This window comes from Scomber scombrus, chromosome 11 (assembly GCF_963691925.1).
Source record: "Scomber scombrus chromosome 11, fScoSco1.1, whole genome shotgun sequence".
NCBI classification, from domain to species: domain Eukaryota; kingdom Metazoa; phylum Chordata; class Actinopteri; order Scombriformes; family Scombridae; genus Scomber; species Scomber scombrus.
The window spans coordinates 1,167,930-1,186,096 of NC_084980.1; the positions used below are offsets into that span (position 1 = coordinate 1,167,930).

Consider the following 18,167-nt stretch of genomic DNA (forward strand, 5'->3'; position numbering starts at 1 on the left):
CAAATCAATGATTGCTGTTTGAGGTTTGAGGGAATGTGAGATTTTTTTTTTTTTAAACAAATCCTCCTCAGTGTTATTAATACTTTCTTTGGACATCTAAAAATAATAAACTTGTTTTGCAGTTAATAACATAACCCTTTATAAGGCACTCAATGAAACACAACATTTCAACCCTAAAGAGTTATTGTAGGATATTGCATTACTTTTTTCATTTTTATGTTGCAAATCAAGGACAATGAAGTTACCATATATGGTTCCTCAACAGTCTATATATAAAACATCCACATGGTTCTACAACCTCACAGAGGGGCATGGGGAAGCTATTTGGATGTTTACAGAAGTTACAGAATAGAGTTATTCGCCCGATAAAGGGTTATGGTGCACAAAAAATTTAAGATGGTGATGACTTAATAATTTTGACATATTAATCACATTTCTCAAAAGTGGAGTTTTTGATAAACTTCGGTTCTAGCCAATCAGAATTGACTTTCTCTACCTGGTGGACTAACAGCCACCTGTTGCCTGACAAGAGGTGTCCAATTCCTCAGCAAACACACCCATTCAAGTACCATTGATTTAACTGCAGGGTGTAACCATGTATGTACCATTATTGTTGCTGATAATGAAACAGATGCATGCCAGCAGCCTAACCCTGATTTAAAAATATATATATATATATATATGACCTTTAGCTGACATGTCTGAGGGCTCATCAAAACTAAACCAATTACATGAGGCCCACCTTTTACAGGATGTGTTTGAAAGGTGCTAAACACAGAATAGAATTTCATCACCACTAGTCCACTGTCAGTAACCACAGGAGAGAGGAAGTCCCGCTCACATTATGCTGGTTGTGCACATACAGTCTCAGTGGTATTACACACAGCTGAACACAAACACAGTGAACTTTAATTATAGTCTAACTTTATATGACACATTTTACTTGGCTGGAGCTCTGCTTTATTTTAAGCAGTCTCTACAGAGATACTGTTCAGTCACTGTCTCTCAGAGCTGGCATATCAGTCCTACTTACTACTAGTTGATTTTGATTAGGGAAGTAAAGCTGATACAGACATGATACAGTGAAGACTGAAATAAAAAAAGAATTCTTGGCTCTCCCAAAACATAGAGACTTCCTCTCTCCTGGTGACTGAACCAAACCAGACATAAAGTGAGGGTAATGCATTTTAAGTGGTCTTGTTTTGGAGACGGGCAACCTTCCACAGTTGCATCTCCTTTATGTCACTTGAATTTCATCTATTAAATGACAAAAATCAATTCTCACAAAATGAATGATCTGCTCTAATCAGTTTGAGTGACAGGAGAAATGATCAGAGGGGCAGAGTTCACGCCGCCATGATTAATACCGGGACTGAAGAATGGACAGAGTTGATGAGTGAAGGAGCAGTCAGTGAAGGAGTAGAGATGAACTGCAGCGTCTACATCATAAAAGGAGACCAAACCCTCCTCGTAACTCACATAAACCCCCATCCTCTGAGGCCTCGAGCTCAGGCTGAGTTTGACAGGAGGGCTGGTGAGAGCTAGGTAGTCGTTCCCATTCCTCAAACACACAGCCCAGTAGCCATTGGCTGGGCTCAGTGGGATTATTCCCTTCCTGCTGACTGACTCTTTGACCACTCCGAGAGTCCAGTCAGTTTTACCTGTAACCTGAACTTCGTAGTAAAACCGTCCTGAAGTGAAACTCTGCTGTGCTAAGACACTGACATAAAGAGAAAACCTCTCTGAGTTGTCTGACAGGTCCTTCCTCGTGTCGCCACACCACACTTGTTTCCCATCATTAGACAGCATGAGCCAGGGGTTAGCTGTGTCGGGTTCCAGAATCACATCCACTGCGTAATGCTGGACCCTCTTCAGCCTGGCCTCATGCAGCAGCCGCCTCTTCTCTGTGCTGAAAGTGTCCTCTAGCTGAGTCACAGCTTCCACCACAGTCCCCTCAAATGATGGTGGACGCCAGCTGAGCTCTGTCCAGGTCTTGCATGGTGGAGCTGTAGTTAGGGAAGTGAAGCTCTGGAGGAGGTGAAGGTGGTCTTGAGTGCATGAGAGCTGCTGCACCTCAGAAGTTCTCTTAACCAGTGCAGAGATTTCTTGTTCCAGTTCTTTAATGAAGCCGTTGGCTTGTTCCTCGCTTCTTTTTTGCCTGTCTTCGATCATCTCTATGAGTTCATTTAGGCCTCGCTCTGCGTTCTGCATTATGATTGTGTAGATCTGAACTCCATGTGCGATCTCGCTCTCTGCATCGTCCTTACTATGCATTTTTAAGCGTTCCAACTGCTGGATCTTCAGTCGCCTCTCCTGGATCATGTGCTGGATTTCAGCCTCTGCCTGCTGCAGCTCAGCCTTTTTTGCTTCATATTTGTCTTTCAAAGAAACAAAGTTGTGTGTCACATGGTCTGAAACAGTGCAGTGCGAGCACACACATGTCTGATCAGTGTTGCAGAAAAGCTCCAGAGGTTTTTTGTGCTTGGTGCACACTCTGCCCTCCATGTTCTCCATGGGATTAATCAGCTCATGTATTTTCAGGCTGTCAGCTGACAGGTGAGGATCCAGGTGAATCCCACAGTAGGAGGCCAAACATGTCAAGCAGGACTTTAGTGCCTTCAGTTTGGTTCCAGTGCAGACATCACAGGAGACTTCTCCTGGTTTGGCGATTTGTATCTCAGAGTCAATGCTGCTTTTCTTTCCGACCGACTGTTTGAACTCAGCCGCCATCTCTGATATAAAAGTGTTAACAGGCAGCTCAGGTCGTGCTTTAAAACTCTTTTTACACATGGGACACTGATACTTAACACTGTTAATGTTCCAGTGCTGAGTGATGCAGTTTTTACAGAAGTTGTGCCCACATGGTATAGTGACAGGAGCAGTGAACACATCCAGACAGATGCAACAGAGGAACTGCTCTTCAGACAGCATACAGCTTGTGGCTGACATGTTGGCCCACTGAGAACAAAAGTGAAAGCAAAAGTCAAACATACCTACATATTAAATATAAATGATTATGAAATTATATGTACATTGGATTACTGGTAAACTAGGTAGAATAATTGGATTTTTTACGACACTTCATTTGGAAATGTTATATGTATTAGTACATTTATATGTTAATAGTGGTTATTTAAAATGCAGTAAATGTATAGTAACTGTACCTGTATAGGTTGAACAGAGGTGAAAGGAGAACAGTCTGATGATCCTGATGAAGTTTTATTAATCCTCAGACAGAAACCCAGAGAGACCTGTGTCTGCTGCAGCCTGGTAGCTCTGAGGTACTCTGACTCATAACAACGGAAATGTTTTCTCCACCTCCAGTCATGCTCCGCCTCCCTTGTCATCCAAACTAGGTTTTTGTCTGTTTTCCTGCTTTGTGTTTGTTTTGCATGGTACATTACACTGTAAGGCAGGCCCTACACTGACTGGAATGCAGTGTGTAGATTGGGTGACACATAAGCCAAAACTCTCCATACAATCAATACAATCATATGATGACATCTAAAAAGACACACAACCTTCTTTCTTTATAACTTGACTAACTGTTATTCAGTGCTTATGAGGAAAAGGTGTTGCTTTTAAATGTACTTCATGAAATCCAATATGAGATTGAAAGAGAAACTAAGTTCTTTGTTTATGTGATAAAAGAAAGTGAAACTTAGTCCATACCAGAGCAGATGGTGCTGATAATGACGCTGGAAAGTACCTGAAAGGCCAATATGGAGGTAATAAATTGAAAGGCTAAATGACATGACATTAAACTCATGACCAGAAGAGACTGAAAATCATTCCCACAAATAAGTTAACAAATGAAAATGTTTTGTCTTTGTATCAAATTGCCATAAAACTCCAGATATCTGTTGTTCCACTTGACTCTTAATTCTGCACTCATTTAAGTTACATGTTAACTGAAATTAGTCCACATTGTCCTACAAAATATGTGCTGAATCAAACAGTGGCTCCTGTTTTATGTTTTTATCATCCAAACAGGGCCCATTTTAAATTGTATATTTTTTTAAGGGGGTTTGGCATGAGTGTTGTTGAGTTCAAAGGCTCAGACTGATGAGTTGGGGGTGCTGTTTCAGTTCCTACAGTGGGATCGCCCCCACAGTTTCACAACTCAGATTAGTGCTTGTTTTTTCCACAATTCTAAAACCTAATTTTCTAAACAGGGTGATGGTGGCAGGATGATGATAACACATTTTTCCGTTAACATTAAACATATCTATGTATGTTTAATGTATAATTTATGTATGCACTTCATGCCCAAGACAAATTTCCCCGACGGGACATTGAAGTATATCTTATCTTATCTTAGAGAGAGAGAGAGAGAGAGAGAGAGAGAGAGAGAGAGAGAGAGAGAGAGAGAGAGAGAGAGAGAGAGAGAGAGAGAGAGAGAGAGAGAGAGAGAGAGAGAGAGAGAGAGAGTAATAAAATGTAATCGTGCAATAACTTCATGCCGGTTAGCTTTCATAAATAAATAACCATCCAACACTCAACAGATCATTTACTTTGGAAATAGGCGCTCTTAGGTTCACTTTACTTATCTACATTTCTGTTTCATTCACTCACTCCATCAGATTAATGCAGCAGTTCATACAAAAGACAACAGGACAAAATTGAGTTGGTTCTTTGGTGTTGGCATTTCAGTGTGTTTGGGTTTGTGAGTTCAAATCAGATCATGAGAGTTTCCAGTGAAATTCAGCTCATTTCGGTGTATTAATATGAGTATATGTAGTGATATAGCTTTGTTAATAGGGGTTTCATATACCCGGGAATAATAGACATTTTTAAATCTTGTATGTTAAGCATATGTTGTTTTGACCACAAACGAAGCTCTACTAAATCAGTGAGGAACACATTTCATTTCCTGTAAATTCTTCAAAAATAAAAGCCTCTTGTTAATCAGTCATTAAAAGCTTTTAATTTGAAGCAGTAAAGAAGGGATATGTTGGGTTTGTGTCGATGGTAACTCTACATGTAAAGCTGGTCAAACAGAACAGAGTAGGTTCATCGATTCGGGAGGGAGGCTTTGAAAAGACAAGAGCTCAAATGGACTGTAAAGAGACACCGCTATTAGCTACTCTAATGGAGTCCAAACACAGACATTTAGAACTGGAAATGAGCATAATAGGTCCTCTTTAAATGTTCATTCACTGGTATAATGAGGCTGTGATAAGCAGCACACCATCAGTGTGACTTTATGTCACACTGCCAGTTTAGCACACTGCTGTGCAGGACTTTCACATGTAAATGAACATTGTTTACATGTAAGCTCTTGCCAAACGAGTTCACACAATGATGATTAAACCAGTGCTAATCAGTGGAATATAAATCTTTCTGTAGGTCACATAAGGAGATTTTAAATCTTAAGTCTGTGGCAACTTTCCCATACTGGCTAGATGTCAGGTGCCGTGCCAAGGTAGTTACCCCTGCCAGAATGTGTATCCCCTGGCCTCGGAGCGTGCACGTATTCAGCGAGGTGGAGTTGCATTACTATGCTTCAATTTCGTCTAAGACATGAAAAATAACAAGATGTGGGTTAATGCATCATTATGAAGGAATTATAGTGCCATAAATCCAAAGGAGAGCAGACCACAATTTGAACTTGTAAAAGGTGTAATTCAAAACTCGTGAAAGTGCATCTCACTCACAGTTTGCAATTGTAACTTCTGATCTACAAAACTGAAAAAAAAAACATTTGCGAGCGTAATTCACAGCTTGTGAAAGCGCATCTCAGGATTTGCACGTGTAACTTCTGATCTGCAAACTTGCACCCAATGATTTGCATTTGAACCTTCCCATTTGCGAGCTCAGTTGCGTCATCCTTCTCACGTGATTTTTGGCATGATTCTCGCAGATACCCGTCTGCGAGAATTAAGTTAACTGTCGCTAGAAATGTAAGCGGGGTTAAAAGTCGACTGTGATTGGTCGCTGGTTGTTTAAAATTGAAAGGAGACAATAGAGATTTCCCGCTGTTCCTGGAGGGAGAGCAGCTGACGCGGTATCATGCGGAGCAGATTATGACCAGTGGGACCAAATTATGAGGAGTTTCTTTCATGAAGCAATTTCAGTCATACTGACGGTGAAATTCATAGCCTTCATTCTGTGTAAAAATGTTTTTATAGAATTCATCATTCTCAAGTGTGGCCAGTCATGTCGGACATGGCCACATTTTCATTGCTGTTATTGTTCAACAATTGTGAACCAGGGATGTTATGTGATGGGATATGTCAACCTGCTTCTGTTTTCAACAAAAAATAAATAAGACTAAACGTCTGACTTTCATCAGTAGCTCTTTATTTGTAAAAGCACATTAAATTAGACTTAAATGCAAACTTCTCAATTAAAATGTGTGTGTATATGAATATGTATATGTATATAAATCATTAAAAGGGTTCATCGTTCTACTCCTCTCTTATCTCTCTTACCAAAAAGGCAGTAAACAAGGGTATTTAATATAGGCTTTATTTAGCTACACATATATACTATGAACTGTGCTTATCTTTGACCTGTTAAAATCTATTATTGCTTGTTTTTTTTCCAGCCTGTCCACCATATAATTCATCTCCCAGACAAATAGTCATTACTATACATTCAATAGTGCACTTGTACTAAAATTCTAGTCAACTAAAGTCAGTAATCATAAATCTGCAGCAGATTATATATATATATATATATATATATATATATACAGTAATATAAGTATAAAGGTAATATGAATATAAGTATAAAGATTAAAAATAGGGTATATAAATGTAACCAAAAACCCTAATATATAGTAAACTCTTACAATATTCTCTCTATATAACTGAATATTTAAATATGTAATGGTGCATGCCGGGAAAAATAAAAACGTCGTGATTGACAGGTTGATTGGTTCACAGGTTCAGGAGGGCGCCTCATGCCCCTCCTGATGCCCATATAAGTAGAATCCGTGTTTTTTAATTTTCCCAGCATGCACCGGAAATTTTCAAGATGGCGCTGCCCAGAACCGAAACACACACCATTCCAGTCTTAAACTCAAAAGTTATTCACTGACAACATATTTATGCCTCTGTAAGATGATATGGAGGCACTTTGTTACTAACAGGTACAGTTTTGGGTAATAATCTTAAAATGTCTTTTTCAGCTCTTGAAAAGGGAGACAGTAATGTTCCTGCTACACCTGACGATATCAACTAATACAGGAAGAACATTGCTGTGACTCCTCCTTGACACTGGTAAATAATATACCATCATATTTAGGTAATCCAAAGATTTGGCCTTAAATTTCCTGTAAAGAAAATGACAGTTATCATTATTACTCTAAAGTTAATTAAATAGTATGACAGTGTGAATGCATGATGAGAGAATAATCAGGTGTGCTCTTTTTCTCTTCTTTCTTTTTTAAAAACAGATTACCTGAGAGACACATGCCACTTCTATGGAGAAGAAGAGCATGAGTCAGACTGGAATTGGGTAACTAAATCACTTAAACTGCAATTAAGAAATATTAAATGAAATAAGTTGTTATTCAGAATTGTATTGTAGAGTTGTGTTAAATTCCTCTGTTTAACCAATGACTTTATTTTTATTTTAGCTCCACTTGAAATACTGTATATTTAAAAAAATAACATGAACAACACATCAATTACAATGTGCAGTTTCCTACTGAAATGTTATATTATTATTACATTATTATTACTGTATGTGTGATAGGTTGATTTTATAAAAAGTGTTGTGTTTGTTTGTATCAAATTCATAAGGCAGTGAAATAGTCATTAAAAACAGAAATAAAATCAGTCGCCAGAAAAAGTTAAAAGATAATTCATTTATAAATAGATAAGCTATAAATGTAAATATACTTTTCATATTTCATAAAGGGTTAAATACTCAAGTTATGTGAAAGAGGTTACAATGGTTAAAAACAAGGTTAAACAGTTGAATATACAAGATGAGTTGATCTGTGATCGACCTGTTGAACTCTTAATCAAGGTTGATTAGTTTTGCCTGCCGAGGTCAGTAGGGGGAGCTCTTGGCCACTCTGCTTCACTCCTGATGAAGCTGCCAGAGAGGAAGCCTTGTGTCTGTGTAGTTTGTTGATCTTTCCCCTTTTTCAGGGTGTAACATATGGATATTTTATTTTGATGTATCTTTTTACATATATTTCATTTTCCTTTCATGGTTTGAGCATTTTTCTATAAAACACATACAAAAAAGAAATTACAATCTAAAGTAATCTGCATCCCCCTGTAACTTCAGTTTGGAGAGAGGAATTGTTATTAAAGATGTTCTGAAATGCATACAGAACATAACACATGATTGTGCAGCAGAATTTGTAGATTTTGGAAGGGGGTACGATTTTTTGCACGAGATAAATAATCTGAAATATTCTGTATCCCACTGTAGCTTCAACTGGGAGAGGAGAAATGTGTCCAAATTCACAAATGTTACTAGAGATTCTGAAAAGCATACAACACAAAACAGGTGATGGTGGATCGACATTTGTACATTTTGGAGGAGGGTAATATTTTTGACAGGAGAAAATAATCTGTATCCCCATATAACTTCAGTTTGGAGAGGGGAAACGTCTTTTTCAACATAGTTAAGAGTGATCTGAATCAAAAAATGTCCACCGTGGTCTGACCAATGGATTCGTGTTATGAAAGGCATATGCAGTAGGCTGCATGTTTATCATGATGATTGTTATCTTCATTCTTTAACAAGGCGAAAATTCAATATTGCTGACAATGACAGATGGAGCTAATTGAGGCGAGCAATATTAAAATCATTACAGTGATCTTGATTGTACAGCACCTACTGAACGTGCATTTGTATAAACAAATTCCTCACAATAGGTTGAATAACACAATTACAAAAGTTGAGAAGGTATAAGTAGTACAATGTAAAACTGTCAATGGCAGAGAGAAGATACTGTATGACATAATAAGCACATTTTGATCAAATTGCATTTGTTATGTGGTTAACATGCCTAGAAGATACATGTAATGTACCTTTGTAATGTCTTACAGCCTATATTTAAAAAAATAATAATAATCTAATGTATAATCTTTTCAGGGGTGTCATTTGAATATTTTGGAGCAACTTCCACTGCACCAGGACCATATACCTCATCAGCTGACATGAAAGCTGCTGAGGGAACATGGTCAGAGACTTCAGGGACAACTCCTCCCTCCTCTGATGTGACTGCAGCTCCAGAGGTCATAACAGAGGTACCACAGCCTTCTACATCATCCACTGATGTTCTGTTTGTCACAACCACTCCATCCATTTGACACATTGTTTTGAAATGTGTTGTTAATTAATTTGTCCATTTCTAGTGTGTGTGTGTGTGTGTGTGTGTGTGTGTGTGTGTGTGTGTGTGTGTGTGTGTGTGTGTGTGTGTGTGTGTGTGTGTGTGTGTGTGTGTGTGTGTGTGTGTGTGTGTGTGTGTTCATTCAGTTATGAGCTTTGTGTGTGATTTGGTGCTGGGAGTGTTTTGGGGTAATCTTGTTTAGGGCCGGCCCTGTTCCTCAGTATGATGAATGCCCTATGGCCTCCCACCAGCTGGAGGTTGACACCCACCTTTACTCGTCCTCAGCAGTGGCCTCCTCTTCTTACCCCTGTTCTCCACTGAATCATTCTGCTCATCTGTTCACACTCTTTCCTCCTTGTCTTCATTTGGCGGTGGACTGTTAATGTTATCACTGAAGCTAGGTATGCTAACACCAGTAGTATTATTATTATTATTTGAGGCTTTAGGTGAAGCGAATTTTTCTGTCTTTAACTTCGATAAGTATTCTTCAAATGCTGCTCCGTTGTCTTCTGTCACATCTCATTATGTCAGTTAGTCAAAGCTGAGTCTCTTGTGCATGAGTGCACATGTGACTGTGACTGTGTGTGATATATTTAGGATTCCCTAAATACATGAGGTAATGTCATGTAGAACATATCAGCTGATCCACTTAATAATTGGATGATGTCATCCTAAGGAACATGTGTTGTTTTATTGATAGTGCTGCTGTCTGGCAGTGTAATTGCCCATCTTGGATGCTGTGTGTTTACCTCACTGTTCTACCACACCATCATGCTTCATCCAAATCCCTTTAAACTGACCCCCCCCCCTCCTCTCTCTCTCTTTCTCTCTCTTTCCATGTCCTGAGGTTACATACTGACTTTTCCATTGTCACACATTGTCTCTCTGCCATGGTCTTGCATACAGTGAGGAGGTAGCATTACTAAAAATAACACACACTATTCCAACCATTTAACATACAGCTTTGTATAAGCACTGACTGCTGGCCAAACAAGTGACTACTCATGTCCAGTGTGCTACTTTATTATATTCATTTTTGTTTCTAATCAAATTGCTTTGATTAACAAATAGTGATTCACTTTGCATGTACATTTGTGACCACTAGCCTCTGCTTCAAATCACTGCAAGCACGATGGAGAAATGTGTGAGTGTGTATCAGTCCCGCCTCCACATGCTCTGTATGAATGTTTGTGTGCTCAGCTGTGTTCTGCCCAGCAGACAGCCCTCTTTAGTATTTGACATATTAGCAAAATAATTAAAAACAGAACACATTAAGACTCACATTGATTGCACAGACAGAGGATGTCCTCATCAGACAGACTACTTTGGAAAACAGTGGTGGCATCAACTGAAATGAAAGCAAGTAAATCAGATCAAGACAAAAATAGAAATACTGGTACTATCCTGAATAAAAGTTGAACCGACTACAGAGCCAAATGAAGTCTAGTTGTAGGTGAGATAAAGTGCAGTTATGCAAGTCTCTTTATTACATAAGAGATTTAACCTTTGAATGAGTACATTAATAAAAGAGTGTGCAGTATGCTCTGTTTTAGCTTGGAGCATCCTTTAAGCAGATCAGACTCCTTATGAAGTCTGTGATCAAGGGAGTTAACAAGCAGTCGAGCCGTTTATTATCATAACATTTAAAATGACTGTATGTAATGAAGAGAAATGAAGTGTAATGAGAATTTTGACACAAATTATTGCTTTGATAGTTAACATGGGATCCAACAGCAGCGCAGACAGCTGTTTCCAGTGGGAAAAAAACCCCCTTATAAACCCACTGTACAATTGCCCAGTTAGCTTGTCAACTGAGTGGAGCATTTGTGGCTCTGGGGGTAGAGAGGGTCATCCACCAGCTCTCCCAGTCTGCATGTCAAAGGGTCTCCAAATTTGAACCGCCAAATTGCTCCTGAAGGCTGTGCCATCAGTGTGTGAATGGGTGAATGTGGCATGTAGTGTAACGCTATATAAATGCAGTCCATTTACCATTCAACAGCTAAATATATTTTTGTCAGGAGATGGTGGAGACCAAACCACAGCAAAAAGGACAGTAAGAGTGTGGACCCCAAATTAATGCTATTGTTGCTCTGTGTCTGCAGGACAGTCTGTTACAATCCCTGCATTGGTTAGTCTGCCTCTGTCCTCAGCCCAACACTATTCTTTATTCTTGCTGTTCTCTATCTGTCCACCAGATGTCCCCGGACTTTCCCTTTTGTTTTCACACCTACCCACTTGTTGCCAATTTGTCTGCACCTGCTGCCCATTCCCTCATCCGATGCCACACTCAAACCACTGACCATGCGATTATAAGGTATGCAGCATGAAATTATTATTAATTATGTGGTATCATTAGTTAGTCATTGGTTACTCCAACACTGCTGCCCAAGCATCAGAGAAAAGCTTTGCACTACTTTCAGGATGTCTGAACAACATTTGAACTATAGATGTGTGCCATTACTGATATCTTCATCTTCTATAGGCTGTATATAACCACTGCCCAAAGTTAAAGGACTGGTTCACTATTTTCCAAGTCTGTCTTAAAACAAACTGTCTTTTTGTTACTATACTTCCACCACAGCTCAACAGGGAAACACTAAGAAGGAATTTGATGGTAAAAAGACTGTAAATGTGTCAGATATCACTTGATATGACTAACTCACACTGATGAAGCTCAATAGAAGCTGATCATCTTTTAAATGACTGTGTGGACACACAGGATTTAGTCCTCCATCACTTCCATTGAAAGCACATTTGAAGAAGTTCTTTTAATAGTCAGCATGAACATTTCCTCCAGCTGTGAAGCCTGCTGAAGTCTCATATAAGCTTCACATCTACTAGCACATTTGGAGAAGATATTTTAATAGTCATGAACAGGAGGAACTATTACAGTGAGGAAAACATCTTTTAGTGTTCATATGAACATCTGACAGTTATAAGACAGACTTGAAAAATTAAAGGCTATTCATTTTCAGCCTGCAACCTAAATAATATGTGCATGTGACTATATAAAGAGAGAGAGAAAGAGAGAGCGTGCAGTAGAAAGATGGCAGTGACGATGGGTTTCCCATTGATAGCATGTGATTGAACGGGGTCAGTAAACCGTGACTGGAGCAGAGTTACCAGGGACAGAATTCAGATGATTTTCCACAACATGCTGAATATGACCTGACTCTGTGTATGTGAGGAGGGGGTGGTTAGTGATTCCCATCATTGGAAAAGGCAAGAGAGTTAGATAAGATACAACCTCATTTTTTTCTATCTCCACCCTACGCTAGAATAGTACAAAATGGTCGGTCTAAACCACAGTGTTCATTTTTGTAGACTGTCAGATCTAGAAAGTTGACTTTTTCTTTGGGTTTTTCCACTGTGAAACTGTGTATGTATTGTAAGATAGAATCAATGTAATCCACAAAATCCTTCAACTCATCAGTGGTTTTGGTGTAACAAATAGAATATCATCCATGTATCTTTTCCATAATGATATCTTGGAGAGGGATATGCTGTGAGCTGAATTATGAATGACATTACTACACACATGCTTACACCTCCCATGCTTACACCTTGCCTCTGCACATAATGAGCTGCATATTGGAAGCCATTTCAATCAGGAGAGACCAGAGATGAAGTAAAATATGTTTATTATGCAGATGATATTAATGATTAGGTATTGTCATAGTCTTTGGTGCTTGGACTCTGCAGGGAGAATTTTTGAATCGAAGGACGTAAGTCCTGAGCATCAGCATGATAGATCCCCCCATGGAGTCCAGACACTGGTGGTGGTGGCTGATGACTTCCATCAATCAATCTCAGGCCAAATCACAACGAGTCATCTTAATGCTTAAACTGATCGGACTGATGAAGTTGAAGTGTTGCATTGAGGAACCTGAAGACTGGGTGGTGATGGGGAGGTGGTGGGTTGTGCAAAACAGCATCAAGAGAGCACCTGAGCAGAGAGGGAGAACATTTAAATAGACAGCTGCAATATGATAGGCTGACAATGAAGGTGTGTCACCGTGCTATTGGTTAGACTTGACCAGGTGATGTGAACAGCTGATGTGTTAATTGATGCTCCAGAAATAACAGCAAGGAAAATAAGAGCTTTGACAGAGATCAGTATGAGCTGTAAGAAGGATCAGGATGACTAAAGAATGAGAAATAAAACTATGACGTGAACATACAAATAGGTGGTCTTCCTGTCTGAACTTCATTTCTACACTGTAAAAAAAATTACCGTTAAATAACAGTAAAGTACTGGCAGCTACAAACGCCAGCAATTGACTGTTATTTTTACAGTATCCCTACTGTAATCTAAAACAACAGTTAATTACTGTAAAACATATTACAGTACTGTACTGTATAGAATATAAGCTTTACAGTATAATACTGTTAGCTGTTTGCTGTTATTTTACAGTTGCTACTGTAATATCCTTAAACAGTTTATTACTGTAATATTTATTAAAACTGGTCCTGTACCGTAATGTGACCTTTACGGTATAACACTGTTAGAAGCTAATGATTCTAAAATGTTACATTTCAAAATAAAACCCCTGAAAATAGCTTTACAGAAATGGCTCATACAATAGATGGCTTTACAACACTAGGCATTTATTGAAACTAGTGGTAAACACATTAAATAACTGTTAAACTTAATGTAATTAAATACAGTCCATTAAAACACCATTCCTCATCCTGAATAGGTTCTCATTCTGCATGCCCTAGCACATGTAACCAAGAGATAACTGTATAATATTCCATTTTTACACTGCATCAAACACATTCAGTAGCTAAAAAAAATCAAGTAATACATTTCTTGTAAAATACTTCGTATAAGAACAATTAATCATGTCAAACAGGTTCTCAACAAACTGTATACAACCTGCTTACCAAACTCAATGTAACCTGCCTTCAGTATCCAGCTTTCATTAGTTATTGAACGCAAATGAAAGAAAAAACCTGGAAGTGCATAACTGAAATACACTGAAGTGAACAGAACTCAATTCTGAGACTTATTACCTTAAAATGACAACATGAACATCTGGTTACAGTGTGGGCTATTCCTTTGTAAAAGTGAGGTCCTGTGTGGAGATGTGTAGTGGGCTAAACAACGCCCCACTCTAAGTCCATGAGTTTTTTAGACGGGTGGCAACTTCATAGTTGCCGTCTTTTTTTTGACCGGCTTCTCCATTGTCTTGTACATCAGCTTTGTTGAAGTTGAACAGTACAGCGAGCCCTGTGATGAAGCTTGGTTGGATGTCTTCGCAGATGACATGACTTTCAATGCTGATCATCTAGCGTCCGAGTGTGGCTTTATCACTAGCAACTGATGCAGACAAAAATGATAATTAATGTCACAAAACAGTATCAAGTATGGTCATCAGGACCCTATCCAGGTATTTTAAGGTATCAACACACTTGATGAAATGACACTCAAAGACTATATCTTCCTTTTTTTTACTCTATTACATGAAGTATCATTTATTTCCACAAAAAAAACATTGATGAAAGAACTACAGCTACAAGAGACCACAACAAAACAGAGTAAGGGCTAGCGCATTTTGTGGCAGCGGCAGGTAGTCTCGGCACTTCCGGTGGCAACTCCAGCTGCCGGATGAGCTGCCGCAGACTGGCAGCTGCCAGGGAAACTGACGATATTGCCAGTCAGCTGCCAGCCCTGCCTCTGTTTTTACTAACTACCACGGCATGGTAGGTTTGTAGCCTATGTGTTTATAAACGTATGTGTAAAATATGTGTTTTGTCAGCGGTCAATATATATTAATAAATCTGTATATATATTAAACAAAGCTAGCGCCAGTACTGACGGTATTTCGGCAGCTGCCAGGGCAACTGCCACTGTTTTACCATATTAAAGCTATGCCCTTTAGGTTTTTTAATTTCCAATTCTTTTTCAGACCCTGATTAGTAGAACACGAGGAGGTCTAGGGCCACAACCCGCTACACCATCTAGATCTAGAAGTACATTAAGTGCAGAATGACAGGGTGTGATAGGCTTTAGTTTAGACCTTAAAGCTGTTATGAATAGTATCCTATTTACAGTTTGGAGTTTACAGCAGACACGCCTAAAGAAATTGGTCATCAACAGTGTAGTCTTACTCTCCAATTCCATACAGACCATTTCCAGTTAAATATACTGTCACAAGGTAGACTGTTTCCCTGTGACAGGATTTCATTGGCATATTCTAAGGAATCTCAGTTCAACAGCCAGGTTAGCTACTAATAGCATTACCAGTTGATAAAAACACATTTTGCTGTATTTTGCTCATACAAACATTGTAGCAACATGTCCACAGATAGAAGTTGGGCAGTGCTGTGTGTACAACTGATTTAATGACACACAAATAAGACACAAGTGTTAATAAACAGAAGATGACTACAACTTTCACACTGTTAATGCACGGAGCTACCAAATTGAATTTTGAGGTCTGGGCTGGTGGGCTATGTCTTTGACTTTCCAAGTTGGAGATCTGACTTAAGGGGACGTCGAAATTTCTGACTGGAAACACAGAAATTCAGACTTCAAGTACAACTGGAACGCACCAATAAAAGCATTCAGCTCAAAGCACCGCTCGCTGCAAGCTCAGCAACTGTATTGTCAACTTACTGATAGCTTGTTGAGTGTACTGCAGAGCTTTCAAAATTGAAAAATGTCAGAAAACAAAATGAGACTAGTAGAACACATCTTGATCCTTGCTGTTTGCAGCATTCTGTAAACCCCACAGCTGTCTTGTTGGTCAGCATTGCTGTAATCTGAAGAAAGAACCAGTCCTGTATCTACAATAACATGGTGTGTGTTGCTACTGTAGTTGGCCGTGTAATTAAGAGATATAGGCTCATACTGTACATTGATCTGATGAACTCTGTAGTTGAACTGTGGTCAGTTGGGTTTAGCAAGCCAATGTTGAAATCCACCTCAGACAAAACACAGTTTTTGTTGGAACAATGTTTTATTATATGGGAACAAAAGCCTTAAAGCATGTGGTTTAAAGGCCAGTTTGTTCAGCTCCTGCAGGCTCTCCTCACTTCAACATGTTACTGTGTAAAGTAGAACAGCTCAGGTTGTGTAGGGGTTTGATGTTTTGTTAAATTAGGAATTAGATCAGTGATTTGTATTTTTCTTTCTTTCTGTTTGAATAAGTAACTTTAGGTTGATGACCTATCCTAACCTGTCATCTGGGAGCCAATCAAAAGTGGTGTGTTCATGTTACATCACTTGCAGCATTGGCAGTTTGGCATAGTGGTTGTGCATTTGTCAGTGAGAGATCATTTCAGCAGTGTTGGGGAGTACACGTCATTTAATTACAAAATAAATGTAACTGTAATCTGTTACACTTACTGAGAAAAAAGTTGTCATTAAATTACATCTAAAGTCACACCTTTAAGATTTTGCTCAGGAGAGGTTTTCCTCATGTTTTAATATTTAACATGTTACTGAATACATATATTGCTGTTTTTAATTCTTTGAAATCAATATATTTTTTATATTTAGTAAATAAATCATGACGTGGGATTATTTGTAGCACACATGAACTTAAATGGTGTCACACTACCAATTAATCTCATGCCAGACTTTTGACTTTTTTCATCAAATAACTTTATTTTATATTCCAAAATCTACATGAACTAATGAATACATTTTCAAATGAAAGATAAATCTTCTTTATAAGAAATGATCTCTCTTATAAATCATGTCAGTATCCATGAAAACAGCTGAACTTAGATTTTGGTGTTTAATGGGAACATTTACCCTAACAGCTGGATTAGAACATTGGTTAGAACATTAGAAAAGTCATCAAAAAGTCATCAAATGTAATAAGTTACATTACTTTGATGAAGTCATTGAAATAGTTACATTACGTATTACATTTTAAATAGAGTAACTAGTAATCTGTAACCTGTTACATTTCCAAAGTAACCTTCACAACCCTGAATTTCAGTGGGATCATATTCATGTTTCAGTTTACTCATATCAGTTCAAAATGTCCCCAAACAAGAGATGATTCCATTTTTGAAAGAAAAAGTTCCACCAGATCATCAATACTTCACCTCTGTAAACTGTCACTTCAACCACTTCAACCCAGGTTCAGGTTTCACAGTCTTTTTATGATCATGGAAATGATATAAGCCTGTACATGCAAATGCAGCAGCCATGGCTCCATGTATTTGGATAGACATTTCAATCAAATATAACATCACTAGAATATTCTGCATGGCTGTTCCTACTGTGGGTGCTCCAAGCTCGTCATGTGATCAACAGGGATCATTCCACCAGATACATACTGTAGCTTGTTCAGACAATAGAAGAATCAGGACAATCCACATGTAAACAAGTAGAACACTGTAATTATAGATGTCAATACAAAAATTAAACTGCACATTTTGTGAACTTGGGTCATAGAGTTCCGAACTGAAGAAGGAATAACACCAAGTTTGTTTACTGGAAACTAGAATATTAAATAAGTTATTGCACTGTGAGAAGAATAAACAGAGGACTGAAATGAAGTAGAAAAAGTGTCAGGCTAAAAGCAGCAGAGTTGACAGTTTGTAGTGTAGGCTGGTGTGAATATTGAGACATCAAGATGGATTTAGCACGGTGTAAACTGACAACAGCAGATCCAACACGTGAATAGCAACACCGCCAGGCAAGGAGAGAGGTGGCAGGGAGGGATTAAAAGGGAAAAGATAAAACTGAAAGAGAGAGAGAGAGAGAGAGAGAGAGAGAGAGAGAGAGAGAGAGAGAGAGAGAGAGAGAGAGAGAGAGAGAGAGAGAGAGAGAGAGAGAGAGGAGAGAGAGAGAGAGAGAGAGAGAGAGAGAGAGAGAGAGAGAGAGAGAGAGAGAGAGAGAGAG

General features: G+C 38.6%; 1 protein-coding gene across 1 annotated transcript; it reads right to left on the bottom strand.

Moving 5' to 3' along the window:
• Positions 1–1,302: 1,302 nt before the first annotated feature.
• Positions 1,303–2,949, bottom strand: LOC133990718 (E3 ubiquitin-protein ligase TRIM39-like). Its single transcript, XM_062429118.1, has one exon. The coding sequence runs from the start codon at positions 2,947–2,949 to the stop codon at positions 1,303–1,305; it is 1,647 nt and encodes a 548-aa protein (XP_062285102.1).
• Positions 2,950–18,167: the final 15,218 nt, after the last annotated feature.